Raw genomic sequence first — 25,465 nt, 5'->3', positions numbered from 1 at the left:
CCTCACCAACAGCACTGGGAAGTCCTCAGAACTTTGAACATTCTATTCAAGCATTAGAACTCAGTTTCTTTAGGATGAAGTCATCAGTTTCTGAGTGCCAGACAGTGTGAATTGTATAAACCATGTATCAGGCCCACCTGTCTTTAGGAAGAACTTTTCCAGAGTTCTTTAGTAACTATTATCACCAGTGTATCCCTGAACCTAGTGCCTCACTTTGTCACTCAACCATACCTTAAAGCCTAGCTGAGTCTCTTAGTGCCTCAGGAGGTGGTCTGTTACATCCTACCCCCAGGGGAGGGTGTGAATCATGAGAGGACACCTGCTTTTGAGATCCCTTTCAGTAGGAAGCTCCAAAACCACAGCCTGTTTCTAAAGGAATGGCCTTCCAGGCCTGCAGCAAGCTGAGTTTGAGCAGGACGGGTGGAGATGCAGCAGACATTGTGGAGCAAACTTTTGCTAGATGCTGGACTGTCTTAGCGTTTTAGTTTTGTTTTCGCTCCCTCTTGAGCATCTGCCACTGTGACAGTTATCCGAGCAAACATTGTAATGGCAATAAGTGTTTATTTTGGCTCAGGGTTTCTGTTCATGGCAATGGCTCCATTGTTTCTGGTCCTGTGGTAAGGCAGAGCATCACAGCAGAAGGGTGTGGTAGAACAAAGCTGCTCATCTCCATAGGGTCTGAGAAGCAGAGAGAGAAAGGGGCCAGGGCATGTTCCCAGTGACCTTCTTCCAAGTAGGGCCCACCTCCCAGTGATGCCATTATATTCTCAATCTTACACAGCAAAACAGTTTTGGGGGGATTAATCCTTTGATGTCATCAGAGTTTTTAGTTCTCTTATCAGCTGAGTAGCAAACTTTCAAAACAAGAGCCTTTGGAGGCTACTGTACTATACCCAACCACAGCAGGTGTTGGACCAGTGCTTTCTGGATACTCAGCTTCCTGCCTGCAAAGTGTATAGGGGTTCTGAGGAACAAGAAACCTGCTTAAAGCTCAGCATAGACTACCTGCTGGTACTGAGAGGTGTGCAGCACATGCAGTCCCATGTTCTTACCATGCACTCCCAGGTAGAACAAAAGACTCATACCTGGCTAAAGCAGCCTTGCTATATTTGACACAAACATGGCCACCTCTAGAAAAAGAGCCTTCTTTGGGAGCATAATTTAGTCATTACTTTGTGACTGAACACCTGTGTGACATCAGACAGCTCTTCTAGTTCCTTCCTTGATGGTCTTTGACTATCTATAGGGTTGAGTGTGGCTCGTTTTGGATGCAACCTACCTGTTCTTCTTGGTAGCTGGTTCTCACCCAGAAGGGAAGGCTCTTTGATTAGGGTCCATACTAGAAGAGAGAGCCAGAGTTTTGTGCTGGAAACCCTGTTCTCTTGGGGTCTGGTTATGTCCTGTGCCCTTTCCTTTTACCTTAGAGCTGTTTCTCTGCAGCTCTCGGTATCCTCAGTTACACATCTCTCTATGTAGTCCTGGCTGTCCTGGAACTTACTATGAAGATAGGCCGGAGTCAAATTCACAGAAATCCTCCTGCCTCTACATCTTGGGCACTAGGATTAAGAGTGTGTGCCAGGCTAAGAACTCACATCTTGATCCACAACCAAAGGCGTAGGGAGACCTGAGAATCCCAGAAGTCTTTTGAAACCTCAAAGTCTACCACTAGTAAAACACCTTCAACAAGGCCACACCCAATCCTTCCCAAACAGTTCCACCAACTGGGAACCAAGTGTTCAAACATGTAGCTTATGGAGGCTGTACAAATTCAAACCACCACACTCTTTTTGTCTTATATAAATATGTTGCTTTATTTTTATAAATAAGCTTATCATGTATGAATATGTAACGTCCTAGTTTTTTTTAAGTGTATTGGTGTTTTGCCTACGTGTGATGTTTGTGCATCACATGCATTCCTAGTATCTTTGGAAGCCAGAAGTAGGTGTTGGATCCTCTGGAGCTGGAGTTACAGACAGTTATGAGCTGCCATGTGGGTGCTGGGAGTCAAACCCAGGTTCTCTTGAAGAATAGCCAGTGCTCTTAACCACTGAGGCAATTTTCCAGCCCACATCCTTAGATTTTAGTTCAGTAAGTACCAATAATTACCTGTTTTATTTCACTTACAGCACAAAAGGCAAAGCCTTTCTTCTGTGTGCATTTCACTAACCTTAACATCTAGTCCTTTATTTAGCTCCCAATCTAGCCTAGACTAGAATTATTTATGTACTGAACATTTATGATTGAACAGGGTCTTACTATGTTGCCTAGCCTAACCTTGAATCTCTGGACTAGGGAGTCCTTCTGCTTTAGTTTTCTGAGAAGCTTGGGGTTAGACACACAGTATCACATGCAGCTATATTTTTGAATTTTATTTAAGAGAATTGAGGTGTAGCCCATGATCTGTTTGTATCCCTGGCATTGGTCCATTCTTGAGATTTAGAATCAATCTCTCTCTCTCTCTCTCTCTCTCTCTCTCTCTCTCTCTCTCTCTCTCTCTCTCTCTCTGAAGCAGGATTTCTCTGTGTAACAGTCCTGGCTTAGAACTCAGTTTTGTAGACCAGGCTAGCCTTGAACTCACAGAGATCCATCTGCTTCTGTTGCCTGGGTGCTGGAATTAAAGATGTGTGCCACCATATCCAGCTTGAAACTTAGAATCTTATTTATTGGATGAATAAATGAGACTTGCCAACAGTAGTTGATAATGAATGAGAGCCACCAACAATGCTACAGAATGCTCCTGTGTGATCCTGAATCCTGAGCACTGATTCTGTCACTTAAATGACATCACCAATTACAGATTTCTAGAGATGAGATTTGTGTTAACCCATTTTGACCACCCATATACAGGAAGCCCTGTTGCCCATACCTTTGAGCCACCTGCCTGTGAAATCTTGGCAGTTTGCCCTGCGTTATGTGGAGAGACTCTTGTTCTCTTGTTCTTCATGTGTATTTTAGAAAAGGAGAAAGGCTGCGGATTAAAGCAGTAAATATTCACTTCCAGGAGCTAGAAGGAATAAAAACTGAAGCCAGAGGTAATGGCAGATACTTAGTTTTCATTTTGTGCTGGGGTTGAACCCAGGGCTTTATACTTGCTGAGTCAGCATTCTCCACTTGAGCCTTACTCTTCCTCATTGGTGAAGTGTTGAAAGCTTGGTCTTTGGAAGTCCTCTGGTGTACTAAGGCAAGAAAAAGAAAAGTCATAGAGAGGAGGAGATAAGCTGTGACTGTGGGACTGTGATGTGTAGATATAGTCTCTATATATGATATATGTGGATATACATATGTGTGGATATAGTCTCTATATATGATATGTGTGTCTATGTATATGATGTATAGATAGTAAATGCAAAGTGGCTGGATTTATGATGTGTATAGAAAACCGTTTTCTGCTGGGCCTGGTGGCACACGCCTTTAATCCGGAGATAGGCAGATCTCTGTGTTTCTTAAGGCCAGCCTTGATGCACAGCAAATAAGTGTGTGCATGAAGAGCATATAAGCTTCCTGGCAGCAGGTGGCCACCGGTCCTTCCCTGAGTAAGGGAAGCTGACAGCCTCAGAGAAAACGCTTTTCCCAGAAACAATAACTAACAACAACAGCAAAAACATGTTCTATTCCCTAGTGTTTCTCACTGTCTTTTGGGAGCTTACTGGATGGACACTTTTAGAGTGTCAGGTGTGTGCCAAGTAACTCTTATTTGTCCTTGCTAACTATATTAGACAGGCTTCTCTAGAGGAACAGAACTGATAGGATGTTTTAGAGTGGCTTACAGGCTCTGGTCTAGCTAGCTAGTCTAACAATGGCAAGTCCAAGAATCCAGTGGTAGTTGGGTCCATGAGGCTGGGTGTCTCAGCTGGTCTTTACACACCAGAATCCTGAAGAAGTAGTCTCTGATGCCAGTGAAGGAATGGACTTGCCAGTGAGAGCAATGGCATGCAGGCAAAGAGCAAAAGCCTCCTTCCATGTCCTTTATATAGCCAAGGATGTGGCTGTGGATTAAAGGTGGATCTTCCACTTCAAAAGATCAGGATTAAAGGTAGGTCTTTCTACTTTGAATGATTTAATTTAGAAAAAAAATCCCTCCTAGATGCACCCAGTCCTTTTGGTTTTAGTTAATTCCAGATGTAGTCAAGTTGACAACCAAGTAACTAACTTCATACAATGTGAGTAATGCGCCCTGATCTTTATTTGACTAAGGCTGGCTCTCAGAAGAGCTTCTGTGGTGTCTGTCACTGGTGACACTGTAGTCAGTTGAGTTCCTGAGGCATCTCTGGGAGGTCTGTGAACTGAGACTTGAGTGGTGGGACAGGGGAGAGAAGGTGGGACAGGTGGGATAGGGTAGGAGATACCAATACGCTGAGGTGGGTGCCATGCATTGAATAGCGATACCTTGCTTTTTGTCCTGGAATGGGGAAACTACAACTGTCTGTGTTTTTCTTTAATAGGTCTCTCTACAGGTTTTGAGCATCTGAAGTGAATCCCTGAACCAGAGTGTCTGCTGCCATCCCCTCATCCTCTGCAGAAATGTCTGTCACCTACGACGATTCTGTGGGAGTGGAAGTGTCCAGTGACAGCTTCTGGGAGGTAATGTCTCCTCTTTTAAACATAGATCCCAGGTTGCTGGCGTCCAGTGTACCTTTGTGGTTTTGGTAGAGTCAGAAGGAAATGAACATTAACTCAAAATCAGGTGGGAACTTGCCATCAAATTGGTGGTGGCAGAGACAGGACATTGATTTTTTTAGGGATTATGGGAATGTTCCAGCCCTCAGTGGAGTTGGGAGTTCACTTGTCTGGAAAGTCCGATTTTTCACTGAGATGTGTTTGTGGAAGGTCTTGCTGGTTTGCCCTCCAATGTTCTTGGGTGTCTAGCGCTGTGTGATAGACAACAACACACAGCAGTGACCAATTTCACAGGCAGCTTTTACATATGAGTGACCATGATGTGACATTATTTTGCATAATGCAGGCCAGCGACCAGAGGGCTGAACAAAGGGCCAGGATCTTGGTAAGAGCATCTGCCTGTCAGCCTTTGTCCTGGGAACTCCCTTCCTGATGAAATTACCTTGTGACCCGTTTTGTTTTCGCAAGTTATTCTCCCCAGCCCACTTAATTTTTCCTGTCTACTAGTTAAAGAAAAGCCAACTGTATTCTCATTGTTGTTGTTAGTGGTGGTACTAGGGATGGAACACAACAAGTACCTCATGCATACTAGGCAGGGGTCCTAACACTGAGTTTCCACTCCAGCCAAGGAAGTAAAGTCTTGACCGTAATTTACCCCTCTTGGAAAAACCCTTGGAACTTTCTTTTCATTTTGGGCTACATGGACAGGGTGGGGAGGACTGGGCTTTCAGCTAAGTAGCATGTCAGCTCTGACCCCAGCTGTGCTGTCACTAGCTATGTGACTTTGGACAAGTTGTCCACTTTACCCAAGCCTCAGAATAAAAGGGGGCTAACTCTGGCCCCCAAGAGAGGCTGCCAGATGGGGCTATAGTCTTTAGCACTGTGTGGGTGCCTTCTTGACAGGAAGCTCCAGAGGAGGAAAAGGTGAGTGTGCAGTCCTGGTGTTTGCCGGGGCTAACATGTCATCTGCTGTTACAGGCTAATGGAAACAAGACATCACTAATGCTCCGGTTTTAAAAGATAGAAGACTCAAACTTCACTAGCACTTTTCTTTTCTGTGTTCTGAATGACAGAACTGATTGGCTAAATATTTTATGTAATTAAAAGTTCCTACTTAGCTAGATGCAGTGGTTATATGCCCATAGTCCCTAGCACTGGGAAGCCTGAGGCCAGAGGATTGCTTCAGCTCACAAGTGGGATACCAGGCTGGACAACTCAGCAAAATCCTGGCCCCAGAACAAAATAGAACAGAGTATGCATTACTGAACAGATCGTGTATGAGATCCTGTGAGGATATGGCAGGGCATGTATAGAACAAGTCTTGGGACTTAAGGGGTTGCTGCTATAGGTGCCGAGTGAGTGGAAGAGAAGGAGCAGGCATGATCTTCCCAGACTAGCTGGCCACATTTAAGGCTGGAATTGGAATGTGGATGGCAAGAGACACCTCTGCCCTGGAAACATTTAAGGCAGCAAGGGTCATAGGGACAGATATGTTGCCAGCTGCTCAACAGCAGGGTATATTGGAAAGGTTGGAAGTTGCTTTAGAGCTGTGGCTATAGACATCATCTGGAGCAAGACTGGACTTGCCCTATGCCCCTGCAGATACAGGTGTGTGGGTAGGCAGACCCCTCTTGCAGGACCACAGAGAAGCTATGACCCCACTAGTGTCACAAAAGCACCTATGAAGCTGTGTTGTCTGTGCCTCTGTGTGTTCTGTGCTGGGTTGCATTCATTCTGACGGCCCATTATGCATGTACCCAGAAACAGTTAGGATCTCTGTTCTTTTCTACAGCCACGGCAAACTCCCATAGAACATTTAGAAATCATGAGTGACTACCCAAGCCTTGCTTTCAGTCCTCACAGCTGTCTCCCTGGTGTGAGCTCTGCTTACAGCCTCAAATGGGCTGGGTGGTGGCGGCACATGCCTTTAATCCCAGCACTCGGGCTGCAGAGGCAGGTGGGGGTCTCTGTGAGTTCAAGGCCAGCCTGGTCTGGAAGAGCTAGTTCCAGGATAGGCTCCAAAACTACACAGAGAAACCCTGTCCCCCCCAAAACCAATAGATGATAGATAGATAGATAGATAGATAGATAGATAGATAGATAGATAGATAGATAGATAGACAGACAGACAGACAGACAGACAGACAGATAGACTTCAAATGGGTAGAAAAACAAGCTCCAAGACCTGCCCTGCTTGTGGCCTCCTGGAACTCTGTCCTGAAGAGCCTTGTTTTTCTGCACTCTGAGGTGTTGCTGCTTTCCTGTGAAGATGAAAATGACAAGGATAGTTCTTGTCAGAGAGCTCTTGGTCCCACATTAGTGATGGCAGTACTCTTGTGCCAGCTCCTAGCACACCTGCCACACCTGTTGGCGCCTTTTGTTCTGTAACCTAGCAGAGTCAGAGTGACTCTGTTTAGCTAGTGTTCCCAGCACCTAGCACTGGGCATGGTGCATGGAGGGACTTTGTAGTTGAGGGCCTGATAGTGAGATAAATGGCTGAGGGTCTTCTAAGAGTTACCATTCTGCAGAACCTGGCACATCCTCTATAGGAACTTGAGTTTGGTAGCTGAGCACTGGCTGTTTTCAGCAATCTGGTGCTGGTTTTTAGATCTCTGGCTATTCCACATGCTTAGTAGACGTGATCGGGTAGGGTAATTGCAGCTGCTTCCAATTCTGTTTACCTCCCCCTCAAGAAGACTGCAGGGTGCTATCTGGGTAGTGTGTTTGGCTGGGTGCCACCTGATGAAACTGTCTCATTTTAGTCCCAGGACCAGGCGTGCTATGTATACCATCCATACCATTATCATCCCGCACTCACTCATTGCTGATGTCGGAGCAATCCAGTCATGCAATCTAATGCGGAATTTAATGTGCATGGTCATAGATCATGATGCCCAGTCAGTGATAGCATTTCTTTGATTACAACAGTGTACCAATGCCGGGTGCTTCCTCACTGTTGGTGCTGTCTGGTGTGCCTAGGGTACCTGGATCCCTAGGGTCACAGGGCTCTTCACTGGTAGGGCCAGGGCCTCCCAAGCCATTGTTTCTCTGCATTCCCTGATCCTCAGCTGCACATGTGAGCATTGCACACACACAGATGGGGGAAGTAGACTCCATCTTGTTGCTGACAAGTCTCTTCATTGTCTAGACACGGTTCCCAATGCCAGACAGCTACTAGGGGATGGGAGAGCTGTCCCTCAGTTGCTTGTCAAGAAGCTTATTTACCTTTTGTGTTTTTCTTTGGATTTCAGTCACCTGTTTAAGCTGTTGGGGGCACATTTTTTTTTTCACATGGAAACTTTAGAATTTCAGTGGTCTTTGGTATTGATTCCTCCCTCATAGCATCCTGGCTCCATGGGACTATTGGTTTGGGCTGGGAGAGCGGGAAGGTAGTTGAGTGGCCAGGTATAGCCTGAGAGAGGGCAGGCAGTGAGAACTATAAACCAGGCTTGGACATGAGGGACCAGGGCCAGAGTGGATCACAATCAGGGTTGGGGTAAAGGGACTGGGAGTAAGAGTTCCTAAAGGGACTACTATCCCACTCCTAACCCCACTTTTAAGTCTGTTGATTTCCTTCAGGGTGCTTGGCTTTTTATGACAGGTTGACCCATTTCCACATGTCTCTTGACTTGGATCCCAGGGGTCACAGAACTTTCAGGGTGTCTGTCCCTCCTACATTGGAGTGGTTGTGGTCTTCCATGAGAACTTAATACCAGGAAGAGCCTCTCACTCTGCAGCCAGTGGCAACAGCTGTCACATACTCTTGTCATTTTCTAGGCTGTGTGCTGAAGGGTGAGTGAGGGCTCATACTTCTTTATGTGGAAGCCTGGAGTTCAAGGAGGGGCCTTGGGAGCAGGGCATGCAAATCTGGTCCATGTTATGGGCACAGATGCCTGCCTTCCTCCACTGTATGATACACACCACATGCACCGAGGACATGGTGTGCCGCAAACTTTGCCAGCAGCCTTGTGGAGAAACTCAGTTAAGAGAAGGTTCATTGGGGCTGAAGCTCAGTGGTTAAGAGCACTGGCTCTTCTTCCACAGGACTCAAGTTCAGTTCCCAGTACCCACTCTGGGTAACTGTCTGTAACTCTTGACTCCAGGAATCCAGTGCCCTTTTCTGGCCTCTGTAGGCGCGTGCGGACACACGCACACACATGAGTATGCACATATACAACCCTCCCCCACTAAATAAATAATAAATGTAAAGAGCTTTTTAAATAGGTTTATTTAAACGCATCTTTCCTCCCTATTATTTCATGTGTTTTGATTTTAGAGTTTGGATCCGGCAACTAGAATAAAGAGGGTTCCACTTTATCCATTTTTAAGTTTGTCAGTTTGAACATTTGATTTAAGATTGATAATTCAGTTATCTTTTTGTTTTGTTTGATTTTGGTTTTTTGAGACAGGGTTTCTCTGTTGTATTTTGGAGCCTGTCCTGGAACTCACTCTGTAGACCTGACTGGCCTCGAACTCATAGAGATCTGCCTGCCTCTGCCTCCTGAGTGCTGGGATTAAAGGCGTGTGCCACCACTGCCTGGCAAAGTTGTTCTCTCATGTTTTGTATAAACAATCAGAGCAAGTGATGCCTTTACTGGGCAGTGAACCCAATTTCCTTCCCTTTCCTTTGCTAGACAGTGAACTCTGTTTCCTTTCCTTTGCTGGGTAGCAAACCCCATTGTCTTTCCCTTCCTTTGAAGACCAATTCCAGAAACAGGATGGCAGCAGTCAATGTATGGCTGTTACCAAACACTGGGATCTGGGACAGAAGTGAAGTCTTAGACTTTGTTATGCTGGGACAGAAACTGCCTGTTTATAAAGCAGTAGAGGCACCAGCAGACCCAGGCATAAGCTTCAGCCTTGGGCTGTCTTAGGGCTCTGCAGGCAAGGAGCATCATCCCATGCAGATAGGGAACCCAGTGAGGTATGACACAGGCCAGTGGTTCAGGAAAACATCCTACCAAGGTGCCCCTAGGTTCTCCTCTCCAAGGTAGAGGCACTTTGGAAACTACAAGAAAGTTCAGGGTGAAACCAGCAGAATCTTGTAGAAATGAGGATGAGAGAGCTCTATCTGGCCCCTGAAAAGCAAGATTCAGACATGAAAGGTTTTTTTAGAGATACCCCCTTACATTTTGGTTTCTTTAAGCACAAGTGCCCCAGAGTTAAAAACCCAAAAATCAATAGAAGATGATAGGAATGGAAGACCCAGAAGATTCATCCCTGTTGCAAGGGTCACAGTGGGAGTTTAATGGGTTGTAGGAAGTTGCTGAGATGGAGGCCCTGTGCTTTACCAGAGGTTTCCCTGTAGGTGTATATACCATGCTGTATCTGTGACAGGGACTGATGCTGCAGGTTGTAGTATTAGGAAGAAAGAATGTTCTACAATCCTCCCAGCTTCACTGAGATACTGCGGGCTTGGGGTAAAATATTCAGGCCCTAGATATCACCAAAGATTCTATAGGCTTCAGCAATGTATCAAGATTTATGTTGGGGTACCAACCTCCTCTAAACTTCTCAGGATTTGGAAGGAAAGCAAAGACTGACTAAAGTTTCCCTAGTGTGAAAGAAATGTCAGTTCATATTTACCTTTTTCATCATGTCCCATTTATTCTTCCTACCTTCTCCCCAGTGTTCTCTTTAATGCTCTTTCAATGTTCTCCCAGTGATCTCTCTTGATGTTCCACAAGGTTTTTAGTTTATATATCCACACAGACATAATTAAAAATTCTTGGTAAATAACAATAATATCAAGCATGCATTTCTTAGGGCCAACAAGATGGATAAGACTGATGAAGCAGTGGCCAATTGTCTTACTTATGTCACAGAGGGGGCGTGGCTGTGAAGCTCCCTGACAGATACTGGGAGGATTAATTAAGGATGGGGCTTTACATCAGTACAGAATTCTAAAAAGAGGGGGGAAAGGGTTTTTTTTGTATACTAACTGCATTTCTTGAATGTAACTAGTTAAGCTAGATGTATGTAATTGATAAATGTAAAGAAGTAGGGAAGAAAAAACGGTACCTTGTTGTGCACTCTCTAAGCAGCAGCTGGGAACACAGCACTTCTAGTATCCATGGCAACCAGTGTAAGCCTCAAAGAGGGAAGCAGATAGCACTGTGTACCTCTCTCCCTCCCCCCAATTCCCAGGGCTAACCAACAGGGTGCTCTACAGGTGCTGTATCCTCTGATACCCAGGCGGGAAGGAATTCCTTCCTTTGGGGCTTGTTTAGTAACCTAAGCTTTTCCCCTGTATTTCTATGGGTAAAGGCACAAAGTTTTCTAGACCAAGATCTTGTGTCAGTGAAACCGAGGTGAAAGTAAATACAGAATATTAATAACTTCTTAGTGTAGAGCACAGGCCAGTAGGTTACATTCTCCTGAGTCAGCTGTTAGAGATCTTAGGGCCTCCCAGATCTGTTTATCAGTAAGGGTAGACATGCTCTCTCTCCTGCTCAAGGCCTGTCTTTTGAGGTTCTCATTTGGTCTGTTAGCAAGGCTCCTTTCCTTGTCAGATGCCTGCCATAAAGGATAATTGTGGGGGGCTAACTTTATGTAGATTTGACTATGAGAACAAAGGTTCCTTTGACTGAGTGCATACTTCACACCAGGGCCCCACAGTGTGGGGAGAGGTCATCCAGTTGTCAATACAGAAAGAAGTTATGCCTAGTAATTAGTACACTACTGGAGTTATTTGGGATGAATCCCACTATGGAAAGGAGGAAAGCTATGGCTTCACAAGGTTTTTACAGAAATGACAGCGACTATTCAAAAGACAGGTGCAGATCGGGTTCCTCACTACTCCCATGAGTTAGTCTGTTTTACTGTGTAATGCTTGGAGCACAGAGCAGCGATCAGCAGAGCTCTTCTGCTGACTTGTGCCTTCGCTTCTCTTCTAGCAGTGTGGAGGCTAAGGAGCAGCTCGCTCCCCTTCGTGGATGTGCTGGAGAGTTGTATGTAAACGTGACACAAACTAAAATCATCTGTGAGGAGAGAACTTCAATTAAGAAAATGCCTGCATAAGATAGAGCTGGAAGGCATTTTCTTATATGAGAAAATGCAGGCACGACCTGGTGGCCAGTCTTCTTGGCATGCGGCGTTTCTAAGTAAGAAGCAATACACACACATTGAGCACCTTTTTCAGGGTCTACAAGTTTACCTCTGTGACCTGGAAAGATGTAATAATGGGTAAATGCCAATCACTAGCCCCATTACTTATCATTGGGAGAGGTTTTCTGCAGCCCATCTGGATCCCCAGCCTGGCTCACCAAACCCTGGACAGCTGAGACCAGCAATTAAGCAGATGAAATTGGGCATCTGCAAGAGACAGCAGCCAACACCTATCCTGCTCTGCTGTTTATTGATTCTAAATATTGTCTGCACTGAAAATACTGGGCATTGGTACCTAACCCTCCCTTGTTATTGGGGTGGAGGCCAGAGGACCTTGTCCTTAACTGTTTGCCAGTGGCTCCAACCTATTTCCTGATAAGGGTCCTATAAGCGAAAATTCTATAATTTGGAATGATAACCATTCCCACCCCCAGATGCCTTCTTTACTTTTGAAATGGTTTTAATCTATTTACCTTTGTTATTATCTCTTTAGTTGTAATATATTGATTGACATATTCCATTGATCAGCTCATCTGCTCTTAGGAAGGCAAAATAATGTAGAAGAGGGATCTGTAGGAGAAAATGCAGGCATGACCTGGCAACTAGCCTACTTGGTATACTGTGTTTCTATATAAAACGCATGGCATACCATACCCCAGAAGTCTCAACACTGAATTCTGAAGTAATTTGAGTAGCTGGTATCTTATCTACATGCCTTTTACCAACCCATTATTGGGCATTGCTATCTTGTCAGGGATGCCCTAATAATGATGGCATTTTCTTAATTATTGGTTCTGGGGGAACCAACCCATTGTGAGTGGTATTATCCCTTGTGCCTATGATCCTGGGTTCTATAAGAAAGCAGGCTGAACAAGTCATGGTGAGCAAGCCAGTAGGCACCACCCCTCCATGGCCTCTGCATCAGCTCCTGCCTCCAGGTTCCTGCTCTACTTGAGTTCATTCCCTCACTGCTTTTGATGATGGACTGTTATATGGATCTGTAAGTGAAACAGACCCTTTACTTTTCGAATTGTTTTGGTCATGGTGTTTCATCACAGCAATAGTTGGGATTGCCATCTGCCAATGTGATTCTTTTGGGCTGTTGATGGGAAGGGCTCTTATAGCTCTCCTGGGTTGAAAACTTTGTGGAAAAAGGACTCCAGAATGCCTCAGTATCCATGATGGGAAGTATCCTAGCAACTTCTGAGACCTCTACCTCTCCAAGTGGAAAGAGAATCCAGATCTAGGTACCAGACAGATTGGGCTCTGAGAATACGTTATGGAGTGCCCAGTCTATAGGCGTGGAGAATAGAGAGTATGGACACTGTTTTGGTATGCAGCAGATGTCCACTCAAGGTAATCAGGGTGGCTTGAGCTGCAGGATAGATGTCAGAGGAGTGGTGCTGTGCATAGCTCGTGCTGTGTGGGTCGTGACTTCCTGTCCCAAGCCTTCCAGAAGTCTAAGGTCCTTCATTCTCACCTCACATGTTTCCAGGCCAGCTCTGACCACTTGAGGAATATTCCTTTCCAAAAAAACTATGGTATTCATCTAGCCATAAGTCCCATCAGGCCAATGTAGTGATGGTTTGCTCACTGTGATATTATATGTGCCTCACAGCAGATGTTTATTAAATTTTTGTGGATGGCAAGAGGGAGTTGCCAGAACATCAGAAGCTGAGAGTTAGGAATGCTTGACTGGCTGTTTGGAGTTAGCTGGCTAATGGCAGTGGCAGATACGATTCGTTTCAAGATTCCAGAACCATGAAGGGCCTCTTGAGGTCACCTAAGCTGCTTTTCACTCCTTTACTGTGTGGACAAGATGAAGAAATAGCCAGAAAACAACTTAGGTCCTGCCATGTAACTTAAGACTAGAGCTGGCAGGGAGGAAGCCCAACCTGGAGTGTAAGCTTCTAGGACACTTGGCACATAAGTGCTCTGTTACCACCCCCTTTCCAGCTTGAGAGTCAGAAATGCAGAGAAGAAGCCTGGCCAGATCACATGTTTGGGCCAGAGCCAGATCTGTACTGCTGCTCTTGTGAGATAGAGTAGAAAGAAGGTCAAAAGAGCCTAGGGGCTTGAACACAAAGTCAGAAGGTCTTTTAGTCCATCTTGTGGCCACCTACAGAGCTGTGATTAAGCACCGCCCTCCAGAGGCCTGCCATTTCTTGTGTATTCCAACCCAGCAGAGAAGGCTGCAGTTTCTAGGCATCCTTTATCAGTGTGTTGGGTTAGACATTTGAGTTCCAGAGCATGGACTTGCTTGGAGGGACATTCAGCCTTCTGCTGAGCAACTTGGCACAGATGCCTTCCTCTTCCAGGGTTGAGAGGGGGCAAGTGTGGTTCTTAGGCCTTTATTACAAGGGTAAAACCAAGGTTACCCTTGGCAAGTTGTCTTAGTAGCATATAAGTTTAGGGTTCCTGGGATGAAGTGCCATTGGGATACAGTGGAAACAGGAGTGGGGTCTGGCCCTAGCCTGCAACTCTTTACCCTCTCTGATTGACCCAAGAGGGGGGGACGTGGTATGTAAGTCTCTGTTTCTTTCTATCTGTATGAACATGGGTGACCATAGCTCCTCAGTCCTATTTCCTTATCCTTTAGATGGGGACACTAATATTCCCACCCACTGAGAATGCATGGGATGGGTTATCACTCCCTGCCTGGCAAAACACAAACATTGTGATGTAATGCATAATGACAGGATGTGTCACTTGTTGCTAAGAGAGTCTAGCCCAGCTAAGGGCCAAGGCCAATGTGCCTGGGGTAACTCAGAGAAGCTGTGGCTATGGGCACCATGTTCTCAAGGGCACATGTGGTCCCCAGTTGGAACATTTGGCAGGAGCCATGTTGGAGAAATCAGTTCCAGCAGCCGAAGGATGCAGGTGATGCAAGTGCTCGCAGGTGGTCTTGCCAGGGAGGCATCGGTGGAGAAGACTGGCTGAGCCATTTGTCAGACAAGGTACTATGGGCTGGGCAGTTCAGATCCCGCTCTGCACTTTTCTACTTCCCAAACAGGAGGAAACCTGTTTGCTTCCTCCCTTCCAGTGGTGCAGATTTGATAGTCACATTTCTGAAGCTTTTTATCCCTGCTTTGTGTACAAGCATTTGTGATTTATATCAGCTTCTAATCTTTGGTAAGTCCTCACTTCCAGTTCATTTCTGTGCCACACATCTTCTCATATCGTAGGGAATAGTCTATCTGCCTGCAATGTCGGGGTATTAGCCTGAAACAGAATATTGAAGTCCCTAATGACTTCAATACCTCCTGGTTGTTGAAAAAGTCTGTTTTCTACTAGTTAATCCAGCAAGAGTCTTTGCCCAGCCCTACCCTATACTTGAGGTTTCTCTTTCTCTATGAGGTTTAATACTCTGGGTGTAAGGAGCTCCCTGAGTGCTCCTTGCAGTAGTCCTGCCTTTTTCATCATGGTGGCTAGGACTTGGTGACAGCTTCTCAGCTTAAATCGCTGGCAGATTTTTAAGAGATAGTCTCTGTCTCTTTCTCCTCTCTCTTTCTGAGCTGGAGTGAGTTAGTTGTGAACCTCTTGGTGTGAGTGAGTGCTGGAATTGAACTTGGTCTGGAAAGGTCTTGATGGCTGAGCTATCTCTCCAGCGCCCCCTGTTGATTTTAGATGTAACAGTTAGGAGATAGTTTTTAAAGTCTGCAGTTGTTTAGGATGTCTGTTTCTGAACAGATATCTTTAGTTTTTGTTGGGATAGTGGATGTGCATTCATGTAACTTAAATCTGTGAAATGCTATTTAAAGAGTGTCACTTTAACTTGCAGAGGTGCACTGGCCTACATGCTCTTCTGGTTGTTCTGTGGTTGTACTGCTCATGTTTTCATTAAAAGCCTGCTGTGTGGACAGCCTAGAGAAAGAAAAATGGTCAGAGACATCAGTACACATGCTGTAGGGTGTAGGTGCTTTATGCATGGTAAAGCTTTTGTTGCCTGGATCTACCCAAGCCTGATGTGCAGGAAGTGAGTTTGGCTGTGGCAGAGACAAGGATGGCCATTGTCTGGCCAGAGGAGAACAGGGTAGTCTGGGACATGAGTCCCAGACCACTGCCTCCCACCCCTCTCATTTGGGGATCAGTGGGTCAGCCTCGTGATAGCTAAGCCTCTCTGGGGTTTCAGGAAATGTTTTCTGTTTGGGTTCCATGTGAGGTAGGAATTTCCTCAGTATCTCAGGACCAAGGCAAATTAGGTGAACATGCGCTTGACAGGTGGTTCTGGTCATACTAGGGCCACAGGTTCTCCCTGAGTCTTTGAACTGTTAAATGTTGTCTCCCTTCTTCCCTTTGCTCTCTGCCTGACTAGATGACCACCTGTCCCCAGAAGCAATCCCAGAACCAGTTCAGTTTTCTCTGCCACCTCAAGGCCCATTAATAACCTGAAATGTCTGCCTGCTGAGGCTGCCCTTCAATTGACAGGAGTTCTTGTTTCAGCATGGTCGCAGCTGCTGCATGCCATTGGCCTGCACAGCTTGTGGCTCCTTAGCAGGTGTTCTTTCCTTTCCTGAAGTCTTCCCCTGGGCTTTGAACACTGAAGAGGTGAACAGGTTTCCAGATGCTAACATATACATCTGGATGGTTGTCTCCAGTTGAGCACTGCTGTGACAGATGAAAACTGTCTCTGTGTGGTTCCATGTGGCTACTGCGACTCAATCAGGTTGATTCTCCTCTTGCCACCATCCCAGTAGTACTAAGTTGAGTTTTGTTATTTTTTTCTTTTATAAATTTGAAAGTGACCACAAAGGCCCATTTGAAGAAGAGCAAGTGTGTCAGTGCCTCAGGGTGGGTTGCGGAGACTGTTTTTGTTTTCCATTTTGCAATAAGAAAAAAGGAAAAGCCGGGGGATTAAGTCACAGCCCAGCTTCAGCTGTATGTATTGAACTCCCAGCCTTGCTGAGAAGAGTCAGGCTTTGCCTGGGCTGCAGGGGCTCTGTGGAGGGCACACGATTAATGGTGGATCTAAAAGTCCTGCCCTTTAGTAGGTGGCCAAAATCATGCTGGGCCTCTGGCATCCCTAGGCTGTCTGACTTCCTGGGGGTCTTAGCTCTTCAGCAGGCTTCGGGGCCCTGCAGGAGGAGGTCATCTAGGAGGCCTGCCTAGAGCCCTGGCCCAAGGGACAGCCTTTCCCACTAGGTACAGTAGCCACCATCTCTCACTCTTTTGCATCTACATGCAGTGCCTGCATGTTTGTCCTTCTCCAAAGGTGTTATCCTTTTCCAAACTCTTGCAGGTCATCTCCAGCACCTCTTCCCTTAGCTAGCTCAGCACTGGAGAAGGAGGACTTGGGAGTTCAACACTGAAGAGAGGGCTGCCCTTTGTGTAGAGCAGGCGCAGGCATGCCTGCCTTGGAGGCTTTCAGACTGAACAACGTACTGGAGAGACTGTTAGAAAACATAAGATAGTGGTTTAAGAGTTTTGAACACATTGGTAGGCAACTGATGAAAACATTTTTAGTCCTTTTCCTGTGCTGTTCTCCATGGGCCTTCCCCTATGACTTGCTGCTGAAGCTATAGGGTGAAACAGGCTGAGGAGTTGTTAACTTGGTTGGTAAAGTACTGGTGGGCAAGCATGGTAACCTAAGTTCAGTTCTGCAGCACCCACATAAGAAGCTGGGTGTGATGGCACATGCCTGGAACTCTGTGCTGGGAGGTAGAGACAGGAGGATCCCTGGGGTTTGCTGGCCAGCTAATATAGCCAGATCCATGAGTGAGCACCAAGTTCATCAAGATCTTGTCTCAAAGAATAAAACAAGCAACAACAACAAGAACAAAAAGTAGAACAATTGAGGACGATGCTTGACATTGACTTCTGGCCTCCACCCACATGTGCACGTGTGTGCATATACTACACACACAGGATTAAAAATATTTTCATAGCTATTTCTAGTTTAGGTAATCTAGTTTCTCCCTTCGTATGTGAAAAGGAGTAGCCAAAACTTGCCCTTTACAAAGCAGATTAGAATCTGAGGTTTGCCGTCCAGGCTGTCTTACCTGAAAATATTTTGAAAACTCCCTTGAGGTTCATCCCAGCCAGTGTGACCATGCAGTCTTAGCCAGTTCTTAGCATCTCTAAGCCTCAGTTTCCTCATCTGTGAAATAGGGGCAGTTGCTGCCACTTACTGTGTGAAATACCTATCAAGGTGCCTGGCACATAGTAGGCACTCAGTGGGTGGGAAAAAATATGTGCTACTGTCATTGGGAAGTAGTAATAATCCTGCGTGAGGATTTAGTTGCATGTTACCTGCTCTAGGAAGCCACCCCTGCTCCTCCATCTGTCTAAAGACCTGTCAGCCTCACTCAGCCCTGCATCTTTCTCATTTGCCTCCTTCCCTGATCTCCCAGTTGGTTTCTGCCACAGGACCTGACCTGGTGGTATGTACGCAGACACTCCAGTTGGCTGACTTATTTATTCCTGTTGGTAATAAAACAGAGGATCTTGACTGGCAACCAGGGGTAGCCATCAGGGTGGGGAGATGGGATGGCCCTTAGAGTGATGTGAGGGGACCCTATATATAATAGATGATAGCAACAGATAGGCTAACCATGCTAGAGGGTATAGCAGGTGGACAACCACCCTAAGTATGTGCCTAACCGTAACACTAAGCTCTGTCTCACAGGTCGGGAACTACAAACGGACTGTGAAGCGGATTGATGATGGGCACCGGCTGTGTGGTGACCTCATGAACTGTTTGCATGAGCGGGCACGCATTGAAAAGGCATATGCACAGCAGCTCACTGAGTGGGCCCGACGCTGGAAGCAGCTTGTGGAGAAAGGTAAGGTAACCCTGGGCATGGGTACTAACTGCTCACTTTCCAGGGATCCCCTGATGAATTGCTCACAAGTGGGTTAGGAATGCATCTTGCTGAGGGCCTGAGAGTGCCTGTAGGATAGAGGACTGGCCTCAGCAGAAAGGAAGGAAGTCTGTGCTGGGAGAGGGAAGAGAGGAAAGAGAAACCACACAGGCCCACATGGAAATATCTGGATGGTATAGGGACACTATGTCAGTTCATTCCCTTCTTGTTCTCATTCCCCAAGGCTCAGGAAGGGAACTCTTAATCAGGACTGTCACTTTGGATAAGGGGTCTGGGTAGGAAGGACAAGAAGAAAGCCATTGGTGAAATAGGTGAAACCCAGTTGCGTTATTGAAGTGTTCACAGCAACCAGCACTCTCTGATCTGAGTTGAGCCAGTGAGGAGTGGGGTTTGGGGACTACAAGATGTTCCCTGTCCTGTCTTCATTGGCACTATTGTCCTCTAGGCTCATGGGAGTGAATAAAGGTGTTCCATCTTGAGGGAGGCCACTCACAATCCTGGGCTGTCATGGGAGCAAAAGAGTTCTTGGTTGAGAGGCTGGCAGCTCACTTCAGAGAGTTCACCCTTTGCTGGCCACCTTAAACAAATTGAGATCTCCAAAATGCAGAAGGGGTTGTCTAAAAGACCGCAGAGGGAACAGGGGAGCTAGCTCAGCTGTACAAACACTTATGTGCACACAGAAGGCCTAATTCCCAACTCCTTTCTACATAGAAGTCAGATGCAAGATTCGGTAGACACCTTAGTAGTTAGCACTTTCAGAGGACCTGGCTTCATTTCCAGCACCCACATGGCAGCTCACAAACACCTCTAGCCCAGTTTCAGGGTTGCCAATATCCCCTTCCTGGGTACCAGGTGTGCACAAAGTATACGTACATATATGTAAGTACTTACATATGTTCAAAATAAAAGTAAATCTTTCTACAAAGACAAGCACAGCACTACATACCTGTAATCCCCGTTCTGTGTAATAGAGACTAGAGGAGAGGAGGTGGATGATTGCTGACCAACCTGTCAAGCTGAATCCATGAGTTTCAGGTTCCATGAGACCCTGTCTCAAAAAAACAGCGGTGACTAAGGAAGATTAACGTGAGCCTTGTTCTCTATGTAAAATGGGTACATACATCATGTGAACATTCACTCACAATTACATGTAAAATATGTATGCATATCACCTGTACTGCTCTTACATATACACATTACTCACATGTACATGCACATATCTGTGCGCACACACGAGAGCTCAAAGGCTTTAGAAAAGTTGTTTGTAGCTGGACTGCTCCCAGGTGGATAGATGTGGGGGTGACAGAAATCCTGCTGTGAGCAGAGTCTGAGTTAACATTCTTCTCCTGTGTCAGGACCACAGTATGGGACGGTGGAGAAGGCCTGGATGGCTGTCATGTCCGAAGCAGAGAAGGTGAGTGAGCTGCACCTAGAAGTGAAGACGTCACTGATGAATGAAGACTTTGAGAAGATCAAGAACTGGCAGAAGGAAGCCTTTCACAAACAGATGATGGGAGGCTTCAAGGAGACCAAGGAAGCAGAGGATGGTTTCCGGAAGGCCCAGAAGCCCTGGGCCAAGAAGCTGAAAGAGGTGCCTCTCTCCCTTTTCTGGCCCTGCTGTGCCTCTCTCCACTGACAGGGCTCCCTTCTACACTTCCAGAAACTCACCTTAGCCACAGGAGAGCATAGCTGGTGGAGAACAGGCTATCTCTGGGCCAAGACCCTGCCTTATGTGCTTTCTTTGCATTGAATCCATAGCAGCTCATCATAGAGTGCAGACAGGACCAGAACTTCATATTACTGGCAGAGCCTTAAGCTCACACTTTTCACCCAGCTCCATTTCTCTCCGCAGCCTAGAGACTTGTCTGTGCCAGAGATTCAGGAGACCTTTGGACTAGTATAAAGGTTTAATTCAGAATGGTCCTTTTCTTTATATGGGTTTTTCTCCCAAATTGGCATACAACACTGATCCCCCACTGTTTCAAAAGCACCAGTCAAACTCAATGAGTCCTGTATGGCCTTGGCTAACTAACTGGTAGATGTCTTCTGACTACTCTGACCTCAGCGTGTTCACTTCCTGCCTGTAGTGTGCTCTCCACCTCTCACTGGAATGCTGCCCCTTCTACCTTTCTCAGGAGCTGTGCTACTTTGCTCAGAATCATCCAGAACATGCCTTCATGTTTGCTTGTTCTCCTTCTCTCTACATCTTGACTTTTACCACGTCTCCATCTCTTTCTTCCTGCCCATGAACCTTGGTAAATGGAACTGTTTTCCCTCCATGGGTCCATTACTACACTCTTCTCTTTTTCCTAGAGTGAATTAATCTATGACTTTGGTTCAAATATGTAAGTCACTTTTAAGTATGTATGTATCTCTGAGGAAGGAAAGGCAGGAGAAAGAGGGTGGGGGTGGGGAGAAATAGCTGCTAGAACCCTGGAAGTCACATACTGTTGCTGATACTTAGAAGGCTGAGCTGGGAGGAGTATCCAGTGGTTCTCAACCTGTGGGTCACAACCCATTTAAGGGTCAAATGACCTTTTCACAGAGCTCAAATAAGACCATTAAAAAGCACACATTAAGACTCTTAACAGTAGCAAAATTACAGTTATGAAACGACAATGAAAATAATTTTTTTGCTCCTTTTTTAAAATTTTTTTATTGATATTTATTGGGCTCTACATTTTTCTCTGCTCCCCTCGCTGCATCTCCCCTCCCCCTTCAACCCTCCCTCAAGATCTTCATGCTCCCAATTTACTCAGGAGATCTTGTCTTTTTCTACTTTCTACTTCCCATGTAGATTAGATCTATGTAAGACTCTCTCTCTTAGTGTCCTCATTGTTGTCTAAGTTCTCTGGGATTGTGGTTTGTAGGCTGGTTTTCTTTGCTTTATGTTTAAAAACCACCTATGAGTGAGTACATGTGATAATTGTCTTTCTATGTCTGGGATACCTCACTCAAAATAATGTTTTCTAGCTCCATCCATTTTCCTGCAAAATTCAAGCTGTCAGTATTTTTTCTGCTGTGTAGTACTCCATTGTGTAAATGTACCACATTTTCCTTATCCATTCTTTGATCGAGGGACATTTAGGTTGTTTCCAGGTTCTGGCTATGACAAACAAAGCTGCTATGAACATAGTTGAGCACATGTCCTTGTGGCACGATTGAGCATCCTTTGGATATATACCCAAAAGTGGTATTACTGGGTCTTGAAGAAGGCTGTTTCCTAATTTTCTGAGAAATCACCACACTGACATCCAAAGGGGTTGTACCAGCTTGCATTCCCACCAGCAATTCAGAAGTGTTTCTTTTCCCCCACAACCTCTCCAGCATAAGTTGTCATCAATGTTTTTGATCTTGTCCATTCTTACAGGTGTAAGATGAAATCTCAGAATTGTTTTGATTTGCATTTCTCTGATGACTAAGGATGTTGAACATTTCCGTAAGTGTCTTTCAGCCATTTTAGATTCCTCTGTTGAGAGTTCTCCGTTTAGGTCTGTACTCCATTTTTTTTTTATTGGATTATGTGATCTTCTGGTGTCCAGTTTCTTGAGTTCTTTGTATATTTTGGAGATCAGACCTCTGTCTGATGTGGGGTTAGTGAAGATCTTTTCCCATTCTGTAGGCTGTCGTTTTGTCTTGTTGACCATGTCCTTTGCTTTTTAGTTTCAGGAGGTCCCATTTATTAATAGTTTCTCTCAGTGTCTGTGCTGCTGGGGTTATATTTAGGAAGTGGTTTCCTGTGCCAATGCGTTCCAGTATACTTCCCACTTTCTCCTCTATGAGGTTCAGTGTGGCTGGCTTTGTGTTGAGGTCTTTGATCCATCTGGACTTGAGTTTTGTACATGGTGATAGATATGGGTCTATCTTCATTCTTCTACATGTTGATATCCAGTTGTGCCAGCATCACTTGTTAAATATCCTTTCTTTTTTCCATTTGATATTTTTTGCTTTCTTGTCAAAAATCAGGTGTTCGAAGATGTGTGGATTGATATCTGGGTCTTCTATTCGGTTCCATTGGTCCTCCTGTCTGTTCTTTTTTTTTTTTTTTTTTTTTGTTTGGTTTTGGTTTGGTTTTGGTTTTTCGAGACAGGGTTTCTCTGTAGCTTTGGTGCCAATCCCAGAACTAGCTCTTGTAGACCAGGCTGGCCTCGAACTCCCAGACTCCTGTCTGTTCTTATGCCAATACCAGGCTGTTTTCAGTACTGTTGCTCTGTAATAGAGTTTGATGTCAGGGATTGTGATGCCTCCAGAAGTTCTTTTATTGTACAGGATTGTTTTGACTATCCTGGGGTTTTTGTGTTTTTTCCATATGAAGTTGAGTACCGTTCTTTCAAGATCTTTGAAGAATTTTGCTGGGATTTTGATGGGTATTGCATTGAATCTGTAGATTGCTTTTGGTAAGATTGCCACTTTTACTCTGTTAATTCTGCCTACCCAAGAGCATGGGAAATCTTTCCTTTAATTTCTTTTCAAAGATTTAAAGTTTTTGTCATACAAGTCTTCCACTTGTTTGGTTAGAGTTGCTCTGCTATTTGCGGCTATTGTGAAGGGTGTTGATTCTCTGATTTTTTTTTCCCAGCCCTTTTATCATCTGTGTACAGGAGGGCTACTGATTTTATTTTTTTTTAGTTAATCTTGTATCCTGCTACACTGCTGAAAGTGTTTATGAGTTGTGTAAGTTCCTTAGTAGAATTTTTGGGATCACTTATGTAAACATATCATCAGCAAACAGTGAGAGTTTGACTTCTTCTTGTCCACCAGTGTCCCGGGACTGGGTTGATTTCCAGGACTGGATTTGCTCCTGGCTTCTGCTCCCAGTGGAGCTTGTTTCCTCAGGCTCTCTCTGTCCTAGGTAGCTCATTCAGAGCCACTCCTGTGGAATTTGTTTCCCAAGGTAGAGTTCCTTGCCTCGTGGCAAATGTGGCTTAGGTTATAGGCTTTGACTTGTATCTGTAAGTCTTCATCTGGATTCCCTCCTGCAGAAGTCCCTGGGTTGGAGTTGGACCTGGAAAGGTTTCTGGCCTCTGAGGTCCCAGACTTGTGCTGGGACCCGCAGAGGTTCCAGGTTCCTGCCTATTCCCTTTGATGTCTCAGACCAATGCCCAGACACACAGAGGTCCTGCTCAGGCCTGCTCCCTCTAAGGACCCAGACTCAACACCTGGCCCCACCAAGATGTCTGGTTCCCACCTATTCCATCGGAGATCCCAGGTTCACTCGTACCCAGACTGGCAGAGGTCCTGGCTCAGGCCTAGTTCCTATGAGGTCCTAGACTCACGCCGACCCTCAGAAGTCTCTGGCTCACTCGCTCAGCAGTTACTCTCCTGTACTTGTTCTGGTGGAGATCGCTGACTCTGGATCTTTTCGTTGGCTCAGTCCTGATCCGCCAGTGTCCCTGGACTGGGTTGGCTCCCAGAACTGGATTTGCTCCTGGCTTCTGCTCCCGGTGGAGCTTATTCGCTCTCTGTCCTAGGTAGCTGGTTCTGTTCCACTCTGGTTCTGGTGGAGATCGCTGACTCTGTGTCAGGTCGCTGGCTCAATCCTAACAAAAATAATTTTATGATTTGCAGTCATCACAATGTGAGAAACTATAGTAAAGGGTCCCAGCATTAGGAAGGTTGAGAACCACTGCTACTGCTCTAAGCTCATGACCTTGAGATCAGGATGGACACTGTATCATGACCCTTTTCTCAAAAGAAAAGCCCAAACAACTATAAAACACAAAAACAAAAGAAGAATCCTCAGAAATTGTGACCCATTCCTGTCTCTTGAGAGTGTGTTCTCTCTCTCTCTCTCTCTCTCTCTCTCTCTTTCTCTCCCTCCCTCCCTCCCTCCCTCTCTCCCCCCTCCCACCGAGGATCTCCTTTTTTTGACAGGGTCTAACTGACTGGCCTAGACTCACTATGTAGATCAGATTGACCTGGAACTCACAGAAATCTGCCTGGATATTAAAGGCATGCTCCACCACGCCAGGCAAGGGTTCCTTTGGAACTTCCTTCTGTTGGCCGCCCTGACATGTGCTTTCTTGGGTATCCACACCTCTTCCTTTTACTCCAAACAATCTCAGGCTTTTTTACTACTGTTCTCTATAGAATTCTGTCCCTACACTTCTGTTGTTCCCAGTATCTCCCTCCTGCCTGATTTTCATCCATAACACTTAGCCCCTTCTAACTTACCCCAACACTTAATTATGCCTGCATTTCACCACCTAATTTAAATCTCCAAATTAAGTCATGGGTCAACTTCTGTTCTGTGTTCCCAGTATCTAGAACCACATATGGATAAATATTTACAGAGTGAGGTCTTTTGTTCCATCCAGTTGTTATTGTAACAAAGCACACTTTGTCCCTGCCTTTCCCTCTTGTCCTAAAGCACATGCAGCTCTATAGCTTGTGCAGTCTTTGATGACCTGAACTTGCAACAGTGTTGCATTCAGAACCTACTCTCCCTGTAGGTAGAAGCAGCAAAGAAAGCCCACCACACAGCATGCAAAGAGGAGAAACTGGCCATCTCTCGAGAAGCCAACAGCAAAGCAGATCCATCTCTAAATCCCGAACAGCTGAAGAAACTGCAAGACAAGATAGAAAAATGCAAGCAGGATGTCCTGAAGGTAAACCCCACCCTCGCTTTGTCTGTCATGTTGATGTCAGTGTCGCTTATTCTCCCATGTTGCACATAGTGAGCCTTTTAGAACTGTTTGATTTGGTGGCTAGATGAGGATAAATGACAATAAAGCATCCTTGTCCTTGTGTCCTTACAGATGAGCACTTGAGCCTCATCTTAGCATAGGCATTGTATCTGCCTCAGCTAAGGACAGAGCCAAGTGCCAGACAGGTGGGAGAGTGTGGTCTTTGTGTTCAGGGGAACAAGTTAGTTTAGGTGGCTTCCCAGCAGATACATTTGAGAACAGCTGGGATGATAG

At 45.6% G+C, this 25,465-nt stretch overlaps 1 protein-coding gene across 4 annotated transcripts in view; it reads left to right on the top strand.

Annotated features, from left to right (window-relative positions):
- Positions 1 to 25,465, top strand: part of Pacsin2 (protein kinase C and casein kinase substrate in neurons 2) — a 95,870-nt gene that overhangs the window by 55,999 nt on the left and 14,406 nt on the right. For all 4 annotated transcript variants that reach the window (XM_075960166.1, XM_075960163.1, XM_075960164.1 and 1 more), the window contains exons 2-5: positions 4,443 to 4,581; positions 18,350 to 18,506; positions 19,901 to 20,136; positions 24,998 to 25,153. In XM_075960166.1, the coding sequence (XP_075816281.1) occupies positions 4,522 to 4,581; positions 18,350 to 18,506; positions 19,901 to 20,136; positions 24,998 to 25,153 (609 nt within the window). In that variant the 5' untranslated portion in view covers positions 4,443 to 4,521. The remainder of the gene's footprint in view (positions 1 to 4,442; positions 4,582 to 18,349; positions 18,507 to 19,900; positions 20,137 to 24,997; positions 25,154 to 25,465) is intronic.

This window comes from Microtus pennsylvanicus, chromosome 2 (assembly GCF_037038515.1).
Source record: "Microtus pennsylvanicus isolate mMicPen1 chromosome 2, mMicPen1.hap1, whole genome shotgun sequence".
Lineage (NCBI taxonomy): Eukaryota > Metazoa > Chordata > Mammalia > Rodentia > Cricetidae > Microtus > Microtus pennsylvanicus.
This window is presented reverse-complemented; position numbering and strand designations above follow the sequence as displayed.